Source organism: Taudactylus pleione, unplaced genomic scaffold (genome assembly GCF_031769625.1).
Source record: "Taudactylus pleione unplaced genomic scaffold, aTauple2 ptg000170l, whole genome shotgun sequence".
Taxonomy (NCBI): domain Eukaryota; kingdom Metazoa; phylum Chordata; class Amphibia; order Anura; family Myobatrachidae; genus Taudactylus; species Taudactylus pleione.
In genome coordinates, this window is record NW_028284572.1 from 8,839,796 (window position 1) to 8,861,157 (window position 21,362).

Consider the following 21,362-nt stretch of genomic DNA (forward strand, 5'->3'; position numbering starts at 1 on the left):
AAATGAGAACTTTGTCTCCCCACCTTACAAGACGCACAGAGAGCACACAGATCAGACCGGGCCTGAGGAAATGTATAAAACACATGCATGAATCATTGCCACATCTCTCCTATTAGGAGAATTTCTTAGAATTTACTCCCTGACATTGTGAAAAAGAAAAATTGAGTATTAAATGACAATAGCAAATATTGCTAAAGACAAATACTATAATGCTAACACTTCACAAACAAGAGAGTTGCAAGACACATGTTTGTAAATCAAGACAAAGGCAGCACACTAGCTAAAGTGTAATGTAATTGATTTCCAACTCCTCAGATCATAAGACAGTCTTTTCCTCCCAAGAGGCAGGGTTGGGAAAAAAAACTGTTTACAAAAAAAAAAAGCGTTTTTCTTTTTCTTTAAAATATTTATTATGTTCAAACCAGGTTTTTTTGCATTAATGAAAAAAATCGAATCCTGCTTCTTTATATTTGTACTGTGAACCCTTGCTATGGGCCATATTCAATTATGGTTCGAAAAGCCGTTATCGGCGATACTTTATCACCGATGATGTCATTTTCGCAGGTTTGACTTATAGCCGTATTCAATTTTCCAGATTTTTCGCCAGAGCGAAAAGTCTATGCATTGGGACCAACGAAAAAGTATCACCAATGAATAGGTGGCGAGAACAAGTGCAGAATTGGGGTTTTGGGGTGCAGACTTCCAAAAACCACCCTGCACCCCTTGGACAGGCCCCAAAAGGTATTCTGTGTCAAATTTAAAAAAAAAAAAAGTACCACAGGACACCCTAAAAATGGTACTTTCATTTTGGGGTGAAAAAAAAAAAAGTTTGGGCACAAACTTTTAAACTAGCTAAATAGACTCAGGGGGGGTCCCCATGTATGCCCCAGGTGTTTTCTTGATTGCAGGTGCCAGCGGCAGGTGGATTTTTCATGATTTTCATAAGTTCACTTTAGCCACTTAAAAATATGCTTGCACCTATTTTCCGGTACCCCAAATTTGATGGGACTACATATTTTCCCCCCAAAAAGTGGCTAAATGCTATTTTTCACCACTGTCCCAAAGACGCTAATTATCACCTATTGAGACCATTCAAAGACCCCAAATACATTTTGCAGGGCTATTCGGGGGTACACACAGTGAACCCCCATGTCAGAGCATCTTTTGGGGGGGTGTCAGGCTGATTTCCCCAAAAATGACAGGACTTTTTGCCGATTTTCATTTTCGCCGGGTCCGGTTTTCGCCGAATTGGAATTGAAAACAGGGATAAGCAGGGACAAGCGCGAAAACTTTTAGTCGGCAAAACCTCAGATGACGGCGAAAAGTCCGGCAACTGACTTATCGCTCCAAATTGAATATGCCGCTATGTATTAGAAACGTTGATCAACCACATTTTAATGCTTTCTAACATTAACAATCCACAGTTATTATGATTTTTTAGCTGGCAAGATATCGCATGCAACCACGGAAGTGCGCAAATCGGGCATACACACTACACAATATGCCTGATTTGTCAATATCGTGCAGGTGTGTACCCAGCATTAGTCTTTCTTCCTTCCACTCATCTCAGTAGGACTTAAGGTTTTGAATTGAAATAAACATTAAAGAGATTAAACCATGAGGTGTTTCTCTGTGTATTGCCTCTTTAATGTATTGGAGTTGTTTACCCTTTAGGATTGAGAAAGTTAGTTGTGGTTTTCTCCTGTACTATAGGATTGTTAGGTATGGAGTCTTAGCTGATGCTAGGCTGATACAGTACTGTACCTCTCTGATCTGGTTCACCTTCCCTATTTCTCTGTTGTGTGTGAATTTACTGTATTGGTTCAGATTTTTTTAAGAAGTCACAGCGCAGTGCCTGTAGTCACAGCATAATAAAAAAAACAGAGTGTTCAAAAAAAATAATAATTTGGTTTAAACCAAGGTGTTTTAAACCAGTCAACTCTGCCAAGAGGTGAGAAAGTGTCAGAGCTAAAATGCAATCTGTGCTGGAAAATGTATATATATATAATATATATAATCTAACACAACCATACTAAATAAATAAATGCACTCAAAATAGACAAAATGTACTGAAGGAGTAAACCAGGCGAAAAAAAAGCAAGCCTTTATTTGCATATAAACCAGTTGCCCATAGCTGGTGTCAAACAGACAATAATGGCTGTAACTCTGAGTATAGGTGATTTGCAGGAACAGCTCCTCCTCATTGTAAATGCAAATATGAAAACCCTCTATCCTTAAGCTGGGTACACACCTGGCCAATGGGTCGGCCGACCCGACGACCTATCTAACGATACTTAGCAATTGTTTGTGCGAGATGTCTGCCAGCAAAGCTATTTGAATACTACCGCCCACTGGTGACATCATATTCAATGACATCTGCTGCAGACATATCAGGTTGAGGACGGGTCGGCCATACAGACAGCCAGATGAAATTATATATCTGCTAGATATATTGTCGTCAGCTGTGCTGCTGGGCCGATCAGATATGTCTGTGAACGACGTTGTTCACTGACATGACATATCGGGTGTACATACCCACCAAAGCACTACAGACATATCGCCCGTTCAATGGAACGGGCGATATATCTATTATTGTGTACCCAGCTTTACACGGCTCCCTGAGTTCTCACAATGGCTTAATGCGGCTGCCTATGTGGTAGCCACCATTCACCCAGCTCTCCCCCCTGGCGTCAGCGGAGAGTAACAACAACTTTGCAGAAAATAATTTCCATCCTAGACAGAAAGCATACTTCTTGGCCACTTCATCTCTAGTATGCAGTCTGAAGTCTCAATGCCCAATGGTCATATGGAGCTTGAGGATGCTGGAAACAAGTCTGCGATAGCTGTGGCGAATCCCTGTGGAGACGCTTCCCACAATTGGTGGCAGACTTTAAAGTGCCAGACTCCTCAAGCCAAAAGCTATACCCCAGTGTTCAAGTGTCCCCCAGAGAATGAAGGAGAAAGTTTACTTAGATTTCTAGAACATGTTCTTGAGATACACATAGTGTACCTACACCCATGAAACGGTGACTGAATACGCAGCCCCCTTGTAAAAGCAGTCTGGGCCCTTGGAAGACAAACCAACGCTGCTGGTAAGAAAATGACAGGGCCTGTATAAAGCCTGTATAGACACAAGTTGTGAAATGGCCTCCAAACCCTCCAGAAGGAAGGCAAAGAAACATGAGAGGCGAAAATTTGTAACAGTTACACCAGAAGTGGCAGAGTTTCCAAACCCGGAGGTAAGCACGACATGGAAATGAGTCCGGGCTCATAACCTGGTGCGGACTACAAGAGAGAATAACCTGTAGCTTTCTCACTCTCAGTCACAGAAGTCAGGTTGTGAAAACCAGCCAAGGAAAATGCCCTTGAAGATATGGGCCTAGTCGCAGCCAGTCTGGACAAAGTGGAAGACGTCACCCTGGACCTGTAGACCTTGGGAAAACGTCCTCATATCATGACCTGCGTAGCCAGCCTGGAGACGCTAGAAGTATCCCACTCGGGAAGCCGCTATGCCAACAGAGAAGTGAGAGAACAGTGGGGACAGCAGAAACAAATGCTTTGGCTTAAAGATTTTACGGAACAGTCAAGGCAGCCACTCGCAGAAGCCAGCAGATACCTAGATCCCATACCAAACTGTGGAGCCTCGCAACCATGCCGAGAGGCCATGAGATCCCCAGGCGGAAGGCCTCACGCCCGAACAGTAGGAAGACCACTCGTAGAAGAGACCCCGGTCCTAGGAGAAACGTGGTTCTGCTGAGGACGTCCACTGTCAAAAGTCCCACTACTGGCACGACCACCACTGAGAGAGGGAACGAAGGTCTCAAACCCGAAAAGACTGTGGCATTGCCAGCGCAGTCTATTGCCTGCCGAAAGATCTACCTATGCCACCGCTGGGTCGCTGTTCCATTGATTGTAACCGGCCGTGAGGACGGACAGGGTCCTCAATAGAGCCAGAACGATGGCATGGAGCTCGAGCCCATCGAATAGCCGAGTCAGTGTGGGCGGTGATCCAAGGCCCCGGAGCTGAAACACAAGTTCACGGCACCTCAGCCCAGAAGAATTGCGGCTGTGGTCACATTGAGCCAATTCGGCAGGGCAAAGGATTGGACATGTAGGAGAAGAACGTAAACCCTCCACCAACAGAGAGTGATGGATGCTGTTGGAAAGAACAGAAACAGAGAGATGCAGAGCAACCCCATCAAGTTTGGAGAATTACTCACTGGGACTCCCGTGAGTAGAACCTGGTCCACTGAATGATCCCTAAGTGTAGACCAACATGCCCAACAACCAAATGCTTCACAAGGCCGACGGACGAGCCACCGACTGAACCTTTGACCAAGGGCCATCCACTGTCCGCCGCAAGAAAAACACCTCTGAAGAGAGGTGTCGGAGACCACCCCCAGAACTGAAGGAGCAGACAAGGAAACCAGGGATGCAAAGATATAACGTATTGAAAAAACCTTTAGCGCAAAATATAATGCAGCCCAAGAGTTAAATATGCGGTACCCTACACAGCCGCAAAGAAATATGATAAGTGGAAAAATGTTTTAACTCACCTGGCGCTATTATGGAGTACTCAGCATAGTATATGATAAAAAATTTATTTATTTGAGGTATATGAGAGGAAAGGTCACAAAATTTAAAATAAGCAAAGATGTATCACAAAATACAAAATAAAAAAATACAATTGGCACATGCAGGATAAAGTGCATTTGGACAAAAACATGCAGAAATTGGGACAGCAAAACAAATATGAACGTGGAAGTATCAATCAGTTCAAATGTCACGTTCAATTAGCACATGCAAGGTGGAAAATGAAGTGCAAGTGCAAATAGACAGGATATTCATAAATTATGGCAGCATGGGTATATGAAAAAAGTCCTAATGGGCCAACGCGTTTCGTGCTATGGATGGATGGTGAGCCCTGCACAGGAAGGGCGTGTGGTGATGTAAACGGCTACTGCAGCAACTGTGGGAGGGGCGTCCACTTGGATACTTAATCCACTGGAAGCTAATATGTGGGGAACGAAGCCCTCTGATTCCGGTGTCTCCTAAGCCTGCTACAAGCAGCGCACAGCTCAAATAGAAATAAAAACAAAAACTTTACAAAGAAAAACAAAATAATAGCTACCTACAAGGGCTGCATGGCAGCCCATCTAAAACGTGCCCTACTCCTCAGGCACTTCAAAGAATTGTGAGATTGCCAGGTTGCGGCCTAGGATCGGCCGTTGCTCACCTTTGCGCCGTCTTCTCCTGATCTCTTGTGTGGTCAGAAGTCAGGTGCGGCGGAGGGTAACGCGCTGAGTATTCCGCCTAGTGCCATGAGGACTGCCTTGGTCTGCGCCGTGCCTTGGTTTCTGTGGTTGCCGTCATGGACACGGCCATGACAGTTTACATCACCTGACTACTCTGTACCCAATGGTAGCTTGGCGGTGGTCAGCTGACACTGTCCACCAATGATCTGTTACTGCAGGGGATAAAGCCAGACTTCGGACATCAGGAAGTTGCCTGTGCAACGTTGTCGCTACTAGTGTGTTCTTGCCGCTACCTTGTTTCAGGTCCTCTCGTGATTACTGGTGATTTATTACCTGCTCTCTCTGCAACAGTGTATTAACATCCAGCCTGTGTGCAAGACAAGTTCCAACTCACTCTGCAACAGTGTATTAACATCCAGCCTGTGTGCAAGACAAATACCAACTTTTGTGCAACAGTGCATCCAACATCCTGCCATGTGCGTTACGATACCACTACTCGACGCAAGTTTGCATCCAGGACCTCTCCCTGGTATATTCGTTTCAAGTACCTGACTCGACCCAAGTTTGCGTCCAGTACCTCTTTCTGGTGTATTCTTTCAAGTACCTGACTCGACGCAAGTGTGCGTCCAGGACTCCTCCTTGGTGTATTCATTCCTAGTACCTGACTCGAAACAAGTTTGCGTCCAGGATCCTTGTTCAGAGAACTTATTTACAAGGACCTATCCTTCATCACACCTGTGCATCCAGCATTCCAGTCCAAGGTTCTACCTTCTGTATTACTTCTTCTTGAAGTATATTCCCAGGGCCATTGTTTTTTTGACTCTATTCCCACGGTATCAGACACCAGTGCAAAGGACCGTGACCTGCCAGCTGGGTGCAGCTAAGCCCATATCCCGCTTGGAGGGGTCAGATGGCGAACACCTCCCGGCTGGTTAAACTGCGCACCTTTGTACTGGTCTCCTCAACGTCTGACATCCGTGAATGAGGAGGTCTTATATTCAGGCCCCTCGCCTCCGGTTTAGCCCTCAACTTTCACCCCACCAACAGGGGAAATCTCCACAGTCCATGACAGAGGGGAGAATCTTAGGATTTAAAGATACAATTCATTAAGTGCCAGCTCCAGCCCCAACCTACAATCCCATGGCCCAGTGTTCCCCAGCCTTGCTGCAAGAGAAACAATGTTCATTGATCATATGTCATTGCTAGGTAAAAATTTAGGCTGGTAATCCCGACACTACCAATTTAGATCACATTAGCCTAAAATCCCTGTGTTGCATACATAGAAACCAATGCGTATATCCCCTCTATGCAGAGATGTACATATTTCGTGCTGCCCACTATCTGTATGCTTGGTTTCAATTATCAGTGGGCACTTGCAACAGCCCTATACTAGGTGCAAAAGACGCCTGTTAATGTGTATTTACGCTTATGAGCAGCTCTGTAGTGCCAGCATTTCCTGTGAGAATGGCCCTCTTACAGCACATTTGTGCCTCAGTTCTGGCAGTAGAAGCCACTGAAATATGTCCAACTCTGCATTGCACATACTTGCATACACTCAGTTCAGGTTGCCTACACTCAGAAATTCGTCCAAATCTGCATTGCACATACTTGCATACACTCAGGGCCTAATTCAGAGCCGAACGCTCTGACCAGAGCGCTCGCTCTGAATCAGGGCCCTCCTCCATGAAAATGGAGCGTCCTCCTGGACCATCACACAGCTGTGGGTGACCACTCACAGCTTATGCGAGCATCCATGATGATGGTCGCGATGGTCAAGACCATCGCAACCATCGGGCTTGCGACGGAGACCCTGCGGTAGGGTCTTGCTGCCGCAAGCCCTGGAGTGATTTTGGCTCTATCAGAGCCAAAATCACTCCCACTGACATCACTACTGATGTCAGTGGTGCCGGCTTCAGACGGTAGGCGTTCCCATGGGAACGCCTCCGTCTAGCAGTCACGCCCCCGGCACGCCCACCAAAGGGGGCGTGCTGTCAATCAACATCGACAGCACGCCCCCTTTAGTGCGAGACCCGGAGCGACGGAGAGCCCGTCGCTATCCGGGTCTCGCGCATGCGCACGACGGAGCTCCCTGCGCTCGTGAGCGGGTCTGAATGACCCCCTCAGTTCAGGTTGTATACACTCAGAAATGCGTCCAACTCTGCATTGCACACACTTGCATACACTCAGTTCAGGTGCACATAGGCTTAGGCATAGGCTCCATGAGGCATAAGTTTTACACACTTAAATCAGCGATTGGTGGGTAAAAAGTATCCAGAATTGAAAGATCTTATGTATGCATGGAATCACTGTTGATCAAGAGATACTGCAAAATACCTGTTACGTTCTGGGTTATTTGTGGACCCGGGGTGGTAGCAGGAGCGATCACAGAAGCAGATTTGTAAATAAAACTAGGATTTTTAATAAGTGCTCGAGTAGACATATAATGTGGCAGTAAATAAAAGTCCAGGAAAATATAAATGTGCATAAGAGTTCTGTGGTGGGAGCAAAAGGGTTAATGTCCAGGTAGAAACAATTAGAGCAGTCCAGGTGTGCAGGTAGTGAAACTGAAAATAAACAAGCCAGGTTTGCAGATAGTGAACTGAAGTGCAGGATGTCAGCAGGCTCAGGTACTCAGGTATGGACAAGGGTGATGGAGGTAGCGGGGTAGTCCAGTGGGAACTAGGAGCTGACAGGCAGACTGGCAGACAGCAGATACACAGGAACAGGAAAGCACAGAGAACTCCCTCTCAGCTATGCTGAGATACACGTTGCACTGGCAAAGAAGGAAGGCACTGACCCTTCCTAAATACCCCATGCCGTGCTGTTACTGGCCGGAGGGAACATGTGACTCACCAGGATTGGCCAGCCGCATCACATGGCCAGAAGGCAAGATGGCGGCGCCCATGCCAAACGGAATGGAGACGCCGCCAGGCCTTACCAGTGCAGAGTGACAACAGGCCCGCACAACAACGCGCGCAGCCAAAGCCCCCCGCCAGACACCAGCTCCGCCACCAGACAGCCCGCGCCACAATGACCTCACAGGTAACACTCGCCTAGCGCCATGCTGAAATACCCTGGCCGTGACAATACCTCTACGATGGTTAATGCTTGTGTATGGGATTGCATGTGGTGTCCCTCCCCGCGGTGACACCTGGTGCGGGGAGGGATGCCTTGTGCGCGGCGAAGCCGTGGCGTGCCCCGAAAAGGGGTGTGGCCTCAAGTAAGGGGCATGGCCTCAGGTAAGGGGCATGGCCTCACGGCCCGAACCCGGTCCGTGTAGATTATGGAGAGTGGTGGAGGGTGCGGGCACTGCAGGCTTCCTCACTGTGACAGGAGCCGAGTGCTGCACTTAATGATACAGTGCAGCACCCGGCTCCTGTCACTGAGGGGAAGACTGCACCTTGGTGTCACCCCTCAGCGGGTGACACCCGGGTGCGGCCCGCACCCCCCTTGTGACGCCACTGTTGCAGGATTCACAATCATTGTGTTTATAACTCATAGTGCTTCTCACTTAAGTGAAAACAATATTAGATATGATATTTTTCCACTTACCTAAATGCAGCAATGCAAATTGTGCAGCCAATTCTTTTGCATCCTCCAATGATGTACACAGTTTGTCAGGCATGAAGTAACTGTGGGCGTTACTTTCAATGGATGGAACAACAATCTTATAAACCAGAAGAACTTTCTCATCGTGACTGGTTGTTGAAAACAAATAATATTCTGGAAAGGACAAATTGTTTTTGTAGCAGTAGTACTCTAAGTGCATCACGGCAGAGTGAAAATGATTAGACTTTAATGAATGCATGTTGATTGGAGTAAGTTTTGTTCCAGGATAGAGAGGGTATGTGCATCTTTCGGGCTCTGAAGACGTTGGGCTGTGTCGGCCACTAAGAACTGTTGAAAGACTCGTACATCTTGCAAGGGATCTTTGGCTCTCTTCTTCATTATATGCAAAATTAAGCAAACTTTCAACATTGGGACTCATTTGACCATTTAAATGTTGTCTCCAGTTAACTTCCTTATTCACAGGTTTCGCCAAGGTAACCTCAATGCTTGCTCCATCAATGCATTCCCCATTCATTATTGACATTGCTGCAATAGCATCTTCTCTGTTAAAAAAATGTACAAATGCATAGTCCCTCAATTTTTTTACACGCTCAACAGCCCCGGGCTTAAATTTGTTAAATTCTGCTTTAATAGTGTCTTCTGCAGTAGATATCATCAAATTTCTTACATACAGAACCTTCACTCTCTGCATTGTCTCTTCATCAACTTCCTTCTCTGGATCTGCCCAGTCAACCTGAATAGTATGGCCCCATAACTGGAAAGTCCCTGCAATGTAAGTTTAAAAACATTTTTTAAAAATTGCAAATATACATATCTTTGAAATTAAATGCAAATAATGCAACATTGGTTACAAAACAAATGCAAGTAAGGTCCAAAAAGTTTCATTACTTTTTCTGTCTTGTTTCAAAATGATTTACAGGAATTAACATTTTATGATTCAAAAATGTGCATTGCTTTTTTTTTGCCACTGTTCCCTTCCTAATTTCTGTGAAATTGGAATCAGGGCTGAGACAGATTCAGCAATGGCTGAAAGACAAAGGCCCTCATTCAGAGCCGTACGCTCTGAGCAGAGCGCACGCTCTGAATGAGGGCCGGGCTCCATTTTCATGGAGCGTCCTCCTGGACGCTCGTATAGCTGTGGGTGACCACCCACAGGCTATACGAGCGTGCTTTTTGATGGCCGCGATGGTCGAGACCATCGCGACCATCGAAATTGCGAGCCGGAGCCTGCGGTTGAGGTTTTCAACCGCAAGCTCCGGAGTGATTTTGGCTCTATCAGAGCCAAAATCACTCCCACTGACATCACTAGTGATGTTAGTGGGCCGGCTTCTGACGGGAGGCGTTCCCGTGGGAACGCCCCCGTCAGGGAGGCACGCCCCCGGCACGCCCACCAAAGGGGGCGTGCTGTCAATCAACATTGACAGCACGCCCCCTTTGATCGGACACAACAAGCGAAGGACTTTCCTTCGCTCATCGCGTCTGGCGCATGCGCACGACGGAGCTCCCTCCGTCGTGCGCATGCTCAGTGCATAACATCGACCCACTTGCGAGCGGACAGCCGCTCGCGAGTGGGTCTGAATCAGGCCCAAAGACAGTTCTGCCGTTTTATTGCAATGCCTGTTTTACAAAAGTCAGCTAGTCAGAGATGGCATAATTTGCACAGATATTAAATAACTGCTTGGCACTGTATAGTCTCAGGGCGGAATTCAATTGTTTCGAGCCCCCTTCGCGTCCGATGGAGCTATTCAATTGTTGCTCCTGTTGGGCGCGATCAGGGTGCGACCTGAAATGTGTGAGAAGTGACCTGTTTGGGCACCCAAACATCACTTTTCGCGGTCACGCCCAGCACTTTGGTCGGGGGTAGCTGCTTTACGCGGGTAAACCTGACCACTTTGGGACAACTGCATAGCGGCCCACGATCTCCTGTCACTTTAGACGGGAGATCTGGACCGCGTAAATAAGTGAATTCCGCCCTCATAGTTAAAACTAGGAGAAGCCGAGAATCACAGCAACCCCACATGGTACAGTAAATACAAACTTTGGGGTCTGCAAAACTCAATAGGTGTGGAGCACCTACGCCTTAGAAATAACTAATTTGACAAAATATTATTCTGCCTGTTAAGTAGACCTTATAGCACTGTCTATAAGATCTGCTTAACAGAGTTACTGCAATATTTAAAGAAACATTTAACTGGACCCTAGAGAACTTTGCTATAATATATCTGGCTGTGTAAATTGTACCACCTCCTTTATCGTACTGTTGAAAGCTTTGCAGCAGCAAAAATACAAGGTTTACAAAATGCCAGATTACAAGAAAACATTCAATAAAATTGTCTCCAACAGGAGAATCTCAAAAATAGATGGAAGCAGACAAAAGGTGGCCACACACAGTGAGATTCAAAAGTTGGTCAGATCAGTTTTACGATTTCCCTTGAAAATTCTTCCCTTCAGACACAGGACGATTTGTATTTAAAATGCAACTATTTCACATAAGACCATACGATTTGATCAATCACATCACATAATGTGTGTCAATTCCTACACGATCAGTTGAGATCTCTCTGCAAAACCATCTGATCTGCGATCCAACTAGACGACGGTGGGGACGCGTATCAGGGTCGCAGAAGACTCAAAATACAACTATTTTCAAATGTTTGTTCTGTCCAAACTGTAGAAATTGCCCATATAGTGTGATCAATTGTCCCCTGTATGGCCAGCAAAAGAGCCTGATTCTGATTTGGGAGTAAAGTAAAAAATGTGCTTCACATTTTAGCAAAACCAAGTTTCACTGCAGAGTTTCGATTTGGAAGGGAGTAGTCAAAACTCAGAGATTTAAATTGCAATGTAAAAATAAATTGCCCAGTATTTGTGGCTACATACAAAAGCAGCCAGTATTTACCCTGCATACAAAACAATAAATACCCCTTGCAGTGCTACATGGTTTATCACTGCTCTTTTTTGCTTCACTCACACCTCATAATTGGGCCCAAAATCTGCAAGTAGAGGAAGAGATGGGCTTCATGACATTAAACAATAGACAACTATATCGCTTCTACTTGAGGCAATGGGCCTGATTCTGAGCCGCACGCACTGCCAGTGTCTAATGCAGTGGAGTTTTCTGTCGCACTGAGCATGTGTTCAATACTATGCCTTTTTCTTTCCCCTTTGCCTTTCCTACTCATACATTAACCATTGATAAAGTACAGTTGTCATTGCTTATTATGACATTGTGACTATTTCTGCTAATTTATGGTACAGATGTGCCCTGCTAATTCTTTGCTGCGTAGGATTGCATGGTGCGATCGCAGTGCGCACCATAGCGTATGCTGCGATCTGTAGTTGATTGGAATGTGAAGGTATTGAATTAGTTTAATAAAATATATATCACATGAAAGGAGTTCTGAAAAGTTGCCCAAGTTATAATATTACCTACTATATATATGTCCTGGCATCTAATGCCTTGACAAAAAGACTATTGAAACGCGTCAGCATAAGACGGTAACCAGGCACTGGAAGATCTAGTGTTCTTTTGTGGTGGAGCTCCAGGGGATTTCCGGAGTCTCCCATATTTTACAATTGTGCTTACCCATTAGAACTATGGTAAAGTTGCCAGCCTGGCACATATGTTCTTTAATATCATTGTATATTGTTCTCCAAAATAATTTAATTTTACGTATATATTTAATTGCGCATTAAAAAAAATTCTAATTTTTATACTATTATAGTGTTTATATACCTGAACTTAAATAATATGTGTCTTCTAAGGTAAAGAATCCGGTTGTGGACTTCTGAGGGAGTTTTTACACTCATACCCCTAACAGGCTTTGCTATACAAATTACAGCTTGAATATACAGCCTATATACTACAGATGCCTTCTAAGGTCTACTGATTGCTTTACTATTACCATTAGCACATTGTGCAATGAACCAGGATTGTCCTAACACTCCATTTCAAGGATTTATTACCATACATTTTCCTTGGATTTGGACCTTTATTGTTTCAACATTGTTAGACGTATTACGTTATATATTTTTTCTGTTCATATTCCCGATTCTGTAGGATATCCAAATCCACAAGAAATTAAGGAAAAGGGTTTTAACATATTTTTATTCACTATTATTTGTTTCATAATGTGACTATAGAAGTAGCTGTATTTCATCACACCAGTCTTTCACTTTGCTCTTCAATTTTGGGTTTGGGGTTAACCCAGGTATTTTCAAAAAGGCTGCTTAAACCTAGTGCAGCACGATTTGTTTCCATTACCAATGGGTGATCTAAAATGAAATCTCAAATTGGTCTTCTTCTTATGAGTAACTCAGAATCTTCTATGAATCCAACCTGTACTGCCTGCTCATGTGAACTGAGGGAGTGTTGAGAAGTTTCCCTAGTGATGATCAAACCTCTGGCAGCCAGATAACAGATATTTCTAAAGTTTTTGCCCAGAGTAGTTACATTTGCACCATCGAAGCAGGTTCTGACAAATACGGGGTGGAAAGATGTTCACGCACACAGAGCCTGTTTAGCCCAGTAACAGATTGACTGTAACCTAGTATTTCGCATGCAAATACACCCGCAGTCGCACACAGAATATATAGGCATGCTGCATATCATTTTAATCAGCAGCAGCTGCTTGTGTGTCCTATTTGCATTGCATAAAAGATTTTGGTAGGTACAAATAAGGGCTGGAAATAAAGTTTAAAAAAAAAGTTTATTTTTTTTGTTTAAATTAGATTATTTTTGCATTAATGTTTTAATGAAAACAATAGCTTATTAATAAGTATTAGAAACCTTGATCAACCATGTTGTAATGCTTTCTACATTAACAATTCAAAAGGTATTAGGATTGTTATCTCATAAGAGCCAGATTAAGTATTTCTTCCTTCCAGTACTCTCAGTAGTACTGAAAGTTTTGAATTGAAATAAAGATTAAGATTAAACCATGAGGTGTTTCTCTGTGTATTGCCTCTTATTGTGTTGGAATTGTTTACCCTTCAAGATTGACAATGGTAGTTTTTTTAGGTCTTCTCCTGTCCTATAGGATTGTTAGGGGGTGGAGTTTGTGGAGTCTTAGCTGATGCTAGGAAGATTTAGTACCTCTAAGATCTGGATCACCCTCCCTATTTATCTGTTGTGTGAATTTACTGTATTGGTTCAGCTCACTCAAATGAAGACCACAGGCAACAAGAATGTGGAATAATACCAGGAGAATTACCTTATATTATGCTTTTTTTTAAGAAGGCACAGCACCATGCCTGTAGTCACAGTAAAATAAAAAAAATTAAATTGAGAGTTATGGTAAAACTTACCTTTGTTAACTCTCTTTCTTCAAAGTCCATAGGGTCCTCATGGATACCTTGTGTAGGTGGTAGTTAGGACCGGATACCATACAGTTAAAGCTTTCAGCTCCCAGGATGCTCCGGTCCTCTCCCCTATACCCCGTCCCTGAGGCACATCAGTTTGTTAGCAAGCCAGAGGCTGGAAGATAGGAGAGAAGGAAGACTGGCACACAGAAGAATCACACTCTCACAGATAGGAGACAGGAAACCGGTGGTCAGAAGCACAACCCATAGCAGCCAGGTCTGTCAGGGCGGGCGCCCTGTGGACCCTATGAACATAGGGATCCACAGGGACACCTTGGGGATGTCCCAAAGCATTATTCAATGGCGGGGACGCTCCTGAGCTGAGAGGAGAATCATGTGTCCAAAGGAAGCAACCTGAGAGGCAAAGATAACAAAGGCATAGAACCTGAGAAAGGTGAGGACAGAAGACAACGTGACCGCCTTACAAAGCTGATCAGCTGAGGCGCCACATTGTGCAGCCCACGAGGGACCCACAGAACGAGTGGAATGAGCAGTGACAGAGGCCGGCACAGGAAGGTCTGCCTGGGTATAGGCCTGTGAGATAGTCATGCAAATCCACCTGGCCAGAGTCTGTTTGTTGGCAGGCCAGCCCTTCTTGTGAAAATCATAAAAGACGAAGAGAGAGTCCGATTTCCTGACAGAAGCAGTACGGGCTACGTAGATCTTCAGAGCACGGACCACATCCAAGGAGGCCTCACCTTCAGCAAGGTCAGGAAACAGGAAGGCCGGAACCACAATTTCCTCATTAAGATGGAAACTGGATACCACCTTGGGAAGAAGTCCAGGGCGAGTTTGAAGAACAGCCCTGTACTTATGGAAAATCAGAAATGGGGAGCGACAGGAAATCGCCGGTAAATCTGACACCCTTCTGGCCGATGCTATAGCCAGAAGAAACAGAGTCTTAGCCGTGACCCACTTGAAGTCCACAGAATCCAAAGGCTCAAACAGAGGACCCTGAAAGGCCTAAAGAACCACTGACAAATCCCATGGAGCCACTGGAGGAACAAAGGGAGGTTGTATGCAGAGGACACCCTGAAAAAAGGTGTGAACATCTGTTATGGTAGCAATTTTTCCCTGAAACCATATGGACAAGGCACTTTCAATTAACTAAAACTGAGTCATTGGTCCAATCTGGCTTGAAGGAAGGCAAGGACTCTAGAGACCCTAAACACCGTCATAACTCTTAGTGGTGCACCATTGAAAATAGGTATGCCACACTCTGTGATAAATACGAGCAGAGGCCAGCTTACGGGCCCCGAGCATAGTCTGAACCACAGAGCGAGAGAAACCCTTGGACCGTAGGAGGGATGTCTCAAGAGCCACGCCGTCAAAGACAGCTGACCCAGGTCTGGGTGGAGGCAGGGACCCTGAGATAACAGGTCCTGCCGTTGAGGAAGCAGATACAGCGTGTCTATGGAGAGGCTCAGAAGATCTGAGTACCAATGCCGACTGGGCCAAGCTGGTGCCACCAGTAGGAGCATGTCTCCGTCTTGCTTGAACTTCCGAAGAACTCGAGGAAGCAGGGAGACCGGAGGAAAGAGATACACAAGATGGAAGGTCCACTGTACTGACAATGCATCTACGAAGGCTTCTTTGGCAGTCCTTGTTCTGGACCCGTACACCAGTAGCTTGCGATTGTGTCGGGAGGCCATGAGGTCTACCTCTGGTAGGCCCTACTTGTCCACTAGGAGTTGAAAAACTTCTGGGTGGAGAGACGTCGTGACGGGTGCATGCACGTTGTGATGGCTAAGAAAGTCCACTTCCCAATTTAGTACTGCCGGAATGAACACCGCGGAGATGGCCGGGATGTGTCCCTTGGCCCATGCAAGAATGTGTTCCACTTCTGCCATAGCCGCCCGACTGCGAGTGCCTCCCATGGCGTTGTCGTACTTTACCTGTACAGCTTCACCCTGGAGAATATCCTGAGCCTGAATGAGGGGTCTGTAGATGGATCTGAGGGCCTGATTCAGACCAGCTCGCTAGAAGCGTTTGCACGCAGCCGTCAGCTGCTAAAGTATGCAAATCCCGCGAGCGCATTGCACGGCAAGACATTAGCACGCCCACTATGTCTTGACGTGCGATCACAGTGTGTATTTAGATGCCCACCAGCCTGTCATAAGATGCCCACTTTCCCTTAGTAATACATGTAATCTCCAGGAAGTGTATTTAACAATCGGTAACACTGAGTAACATCGGACCCATACGCAGCACTTGTGGCTGACCATACCCAACCTCAAGCACTGAGAGTGCTTCAGTGTGCAATTCAGCCATGTGACATGTATTATGACGCTGCGTCTTAATTATGCACGCCTCTGAAACGGCATTGAGACGCATAGAAACGCCTCAGTTCGCACCACCACACCCATTTCCATCGACCAACCGGTCACCACCCACAATTGGCTCATCCTGTCACTCATTCTAGCGAGGCATCTATGTACAGGGTGCGAACGCTTCCCGATCGCATGGAGTAGTTCGCACACTGCGTCTTAAACACATGCACACAGTGCAAACATCGGCAGGCTACGTGCTAATGTAGCCTAGTGAACGGTTCTGAATCAGGCTCTGAGATCCAATACATTGATTGGTGGCGATGACTCCACTAACGTCCAGTGACCCTGAAAGGGGTGTTGACCGGTCACTGTGCCCCATCCTCGGAGACTGGTGTCTGTTGTAAGGAGAATCCAATCCGGAATCCAAAAGGGGCGCCCTTTCGTCAGGTGGGACGTCTGTAACCACCCACCAAGAAAGGGACAGTCGAATCTCTGGAGAGACAATCATTGTCTGGGATCTGATCCTCTGAGGCAACCCGTTCCATCAGGCGTTGTAGTGGCCTGGAGTGGAACTGGGCGTATTCCACCAAGTCGAAGGTGGATACCATGGATCCCATAATCTGCATAGCCGCATGAATAGACACTCGGCAGTTGAGTAGGAACCTGTGAAGGCGTGTTTGAAGTGTAGCAATCTTGTCCTCCGTCAGGAAGATTCTGTGTTTGAGAATCCAGCACAGCTCCCAGATGAACAATCCGCTGAGACTGATTTAGGGCCGACTTCTTCCAATTGATCAACTAACTGTGCTTTTGTAGACAGGTAATGGCTATCTGCAGATGTCGTTGGAGAATCCCTGGAGACCTTGCCAGGAGCAGCAGGTCGTCCAAGTATGGCAGTAATCTGACTCCCTGTCCCCGAAGGTGGGCAGCCATAATAGCCATAACTTTGGTAAATACCCATGGAGCAGTAGCCTGTCCAAAGGGAGAAGCCTGGAACTGAAAATGTTGCTGTAGAACAGCAAAACACAGGTATTTTTGATGAGATGGTAGGTATGCGTCCTGAATGTCCAGGGAAACCATAAAATCCCCAGGCTCCAAAGCCAGAACAATTGACAGCAGACTTTCCATCCGAAACCTTGGCACCTTGACAAACTTGTTCAGGGACTTGAGATTCAGAATAGGTCGATAAGACCCGTTTGGAATAGTAACCGATGAGAGGGTGGAACTGGCACTATTACCCCCGCTAGCAGCAAGGACTGAATGGCATTTTGTAGAAACCTGGCCTTGTCTGGGTCCATTGGTGGGCCCTGTGTAAAAGAATTGTAGGGGAGGCCTTCTTAGGACTAAGAGAACGTACCGGTGAGAGACCATTTCTTGCACTCATGCGTCTGTGGTGATCTGGTGCCAGATTTGGGCGAATTGAAGTAGCTGGCCACCCACTCTGGGATCTCCCAGGGGGAGGCCCAACCCGTCAGAAAGAGGGCTTGTCGTCAGACTTGGTTGCTGGGCGTCTGGCGGCCCAGGCCTGCTTGCTCCTCGGCTTCGTGGCCCTAGCGGAAGCTGAGTGTCTAGGAAACGACTGAGCCTTAGTTTTTCCTGGCGGACGAAAGGACCTAAAGAACGTAGTCCAGGGTTTTGGAGTAGTTGCTGAAGGCAGAAAGGCAGTTTTAGATACTGCTAATGTGGTCACAATTTTAACAAATTCAGGGTCGAAAAGAATGTCACCCATATGGCAACAATTCTAAGGCCTTTTTGGAGTCTGCATCCGCCTTCCAAGACCATAACCAGAGGGCGCGGCGAGCAGACACTGATGTAGCTGATGCTCTGAATGCTAACAGACTAGCATCCAAGGTTGCTTCTCCAATATATGCGGCTGCATCCCTAATGTGAGCAATGCATGCCAACCGAGAGAGTCCTCTATGGTGTCTACCCAGCTCTCAATTGCCTTAGCCACCCAGGCAATAGCCATGGTAGGGCGAGCAATTGCACCTGAAAGAGAGTATACAGATTTCAGAGCTGTATCCATCTTCCTATCTGTAGGTTCCTTCAGAGAGGAAGCTTTATGAATAGGCAAAGTAGAGGATTTAACCAATCTGGTAATATGGGAGTCCACTGCTGGAGGGGTTTCCCACTTAGTACAATGAGCGGTAGGAAAAGTGTAATACTTATGCAACTGCTTTTGTGGCTGAAACTTGTTACCCAGTGTTTGCCAAGCTGCAGCCATGTGTTCAGCTAAATGATCCGAGAGAGGGAACTCAGCCTCAACCACCTTTTGTCGTTTAAACACTGGGTATTAGGATTTAGGGGCAGGTCAGTCATCTTCAATTGAAGAGCAGACCAGAAAGCCCGCACCAAGGCTGGTATGTCCATATTGGATTGAAGCACATCCTCTCTAGTGAGGGACTCAGCAGTAGAGCCATCCTCCTCATCTGCCCCTTAAGATATCCGTGAGGTGAGTAGACTGTGAGGATAACACAGGACGTTTGGCAGATCTACCAGGTATGGAGTAGCATAGTATGGAGTAGCATAGTCTTAAAGGCCGTAGCTGCCAGACTCAGCACAGAGGAGGATAGGGTATCAACCCACGGAGGTGGAATAAGAGGTACCTGCAATGTCTGAACCTGCTGTGGCAATCCCATAGGGGGAATTACAACAGGGACAGCCAGGCGGTCTACAATGGAGGCCAGCGCCTGTGAAAAGAAAGCCCAGGGAGGCTCCTGTGCAGGGGCTAATGGAGCCGATTGACCTGGTGCCGAATAACAGTTAGCACAAAGGTCATCCTGAACCAAATCCTCCTGAGTTAAGCTAGCAGCACAAGATTTGCATGTGAGCGCAACAGGTGCAGCTGATAGTTTTGTACTCTTGCCCTTGTTAGACATAACTGTAGAGTACAGAAACATTCAATATGGTGCTGTGAAAATTACAGTGCAACAGTATACACCAATCATAAGTGACACACACTATGGCACTGGGCAATAGGCAACTGAATGCATGCACAGTGAACCAAATATATGAGTGTGTGAGCAGTATAGAGATCCTGCCAGCGTTTATAGAAAAACTGCAGGATATGACAGTCCAGGTTAATGGCACAGCTAAGTGCACCTAAGCAGCATGTGACTGTTTTCACCGCTGATTACCTTAGAGTGAAGTACATAAACCCCCAATACACTGTTATGCCAGGGTTTCAGAAAGAGAAAATGAAAGGGAAAGGCATAAGATGACAGATTAAGTATAAGTACATACAACAGCACTAGCAGTAAGTCACATACAATGCATAAACCTCTATACTGTAATGTGTGCACCACTTTCAACTACACAATCTATGGGCAGGGACCCACTTCTGGTAGGCTGTAGTGCTACATAACCTGACTCCAGGGAGAGGCATGTAGATGGGCCAGACCCAACATTTCCCCAAGAAGAGTTGTGGCTGTCACTATATAGAAAATGGCCGCCGGAGCTCTTAGAGGGGACGTGGCCCGCTGACAAATGCAGTTCAGGACGACCAGACCTCGTAGGAATGAGCTGAGGGGCCGCTTAAAAGGGGAAGACTGACCTCCCCATGCTGATTTTTGACCACCGGGACCAATTTTCCGGCACCTCTGTACCCTGGTGGTCTAGTGGCTCACGCGAACGGTCTGTCCCCAGAGACCGGAGGTAAGACTGCCACTCCACGGGTCTCTGCAAGCGATGACCCGCCCCTGACGTCTGGGCTGCAGTCTGGGACGTCCTGTGGGGCCAGCTAGCCAGGTCCCCGGAATCCCGCCGAAATCACCATAACTTGCACACAGGCGGCAATGGTGTTGCGGCATCCGGAGGGGTGATGGAGCGGCAGTACAGACGTCCAAAGGACAGTCTGATGCTGCATGCTCAGTTGTAAAAAAGAAATAAAGAATAAATCATAAAATAAAGCTTTGGGCTATATAAGGCAGCCCCCTGTATAAAAAGGGGAACCAACTCAAGCCGTACACCACACAAAACTGATTTGCCTCAGGCTCAGGGGAGGGGTATAGGGGAGAGGACCGAAGCATACTGGGAGCTGAAAGCTTTAACTGTATGGTGTCCAGTCCCATATTTATATTATAAAAGTTGGACTTAATATGGACCGGGTTTCTATTATACAAATAGTCATTAGTTGGTCTATGTCTGGAATTAGGTTTCACTGAGGGCTTGATTGAGGGCCATATAAATAAGGGACCCTGCACCCTTTATCACCATATGCCTTGAGGAAGATACACACTGCAATTATTGAAACGCGTTGGGTCAGAGGTGATTTGGACATTTTTGGACCTACCTGGCAGATAGTTGGTGAACCCTGGGGACGCCTGGCTATTCACCCATATCATTAAGCGATATTTGTCTACTTTGTTTCACACTGGTAGACCATTCTACTCGGTAAGAGTCCACTTGCAACTTTTATTGTACTGCTTTTATTTGTGTTTGTAATAAACGTTGTCACACTATTGGAGGTTTGTTTCATCCCTTTATATATGCACAGAATGAATATGGAATTATAAAGACCTGAGGTGTCGTGGAGGATTGCAGTATACTTTAAGGGTGGCTAAATGAAAATACTTGATTGTCTACGTCACATGGTAGACCATTACTCTTGGTAATTCAGTTTGATCTTAGTCTCTATTTAATCGTATAAGGTCATTACTATTTTACACTATGAGATTGTTGTTTACCTTTTCGAGGTTCACACTTTGGAATTGAGTGGATGAGAAGACTCTGTGGGATGAACATTCTTAAAAGAGAACTGAGATGAGACTTCTGTTTATTCAGTTAGAAGCGCCTCCTGGATACACTTGGTGATATTTGGACTTTTTATTTATGATAAGAGAACCTGCCCGAAGGAAGCATCCTGAGAGGCAAGTGTATCAAAGGCCTAAAACCTAAGAAAGGTGTGGCC

The 21,362-nt window shown here is 46.0% G+C and overlaps 1 protein-coding gene across 1 annotated transcript in view; it reads right to left on the bottom strand.

Moving 5' to 3' along the window:
- Positions 1-21,362, bottom strand: part of RBM46 (RNA binding motif protein 46) — a 79,728-nt gene that overhangs the window by 10,878 nt on the left and 47,488 nt on the right. Inside the window, exon 4 of the mRNA XM_088475364.1 lies at positions 8,808-9,590. Within this exon, the coding sequence (XP_088331490.1) occupies positions 8,808-9,590 (783 nt within the window). The remainder of the gene's footprint in view (positions 1-8,807; positions 9,591-21,362) is intronic.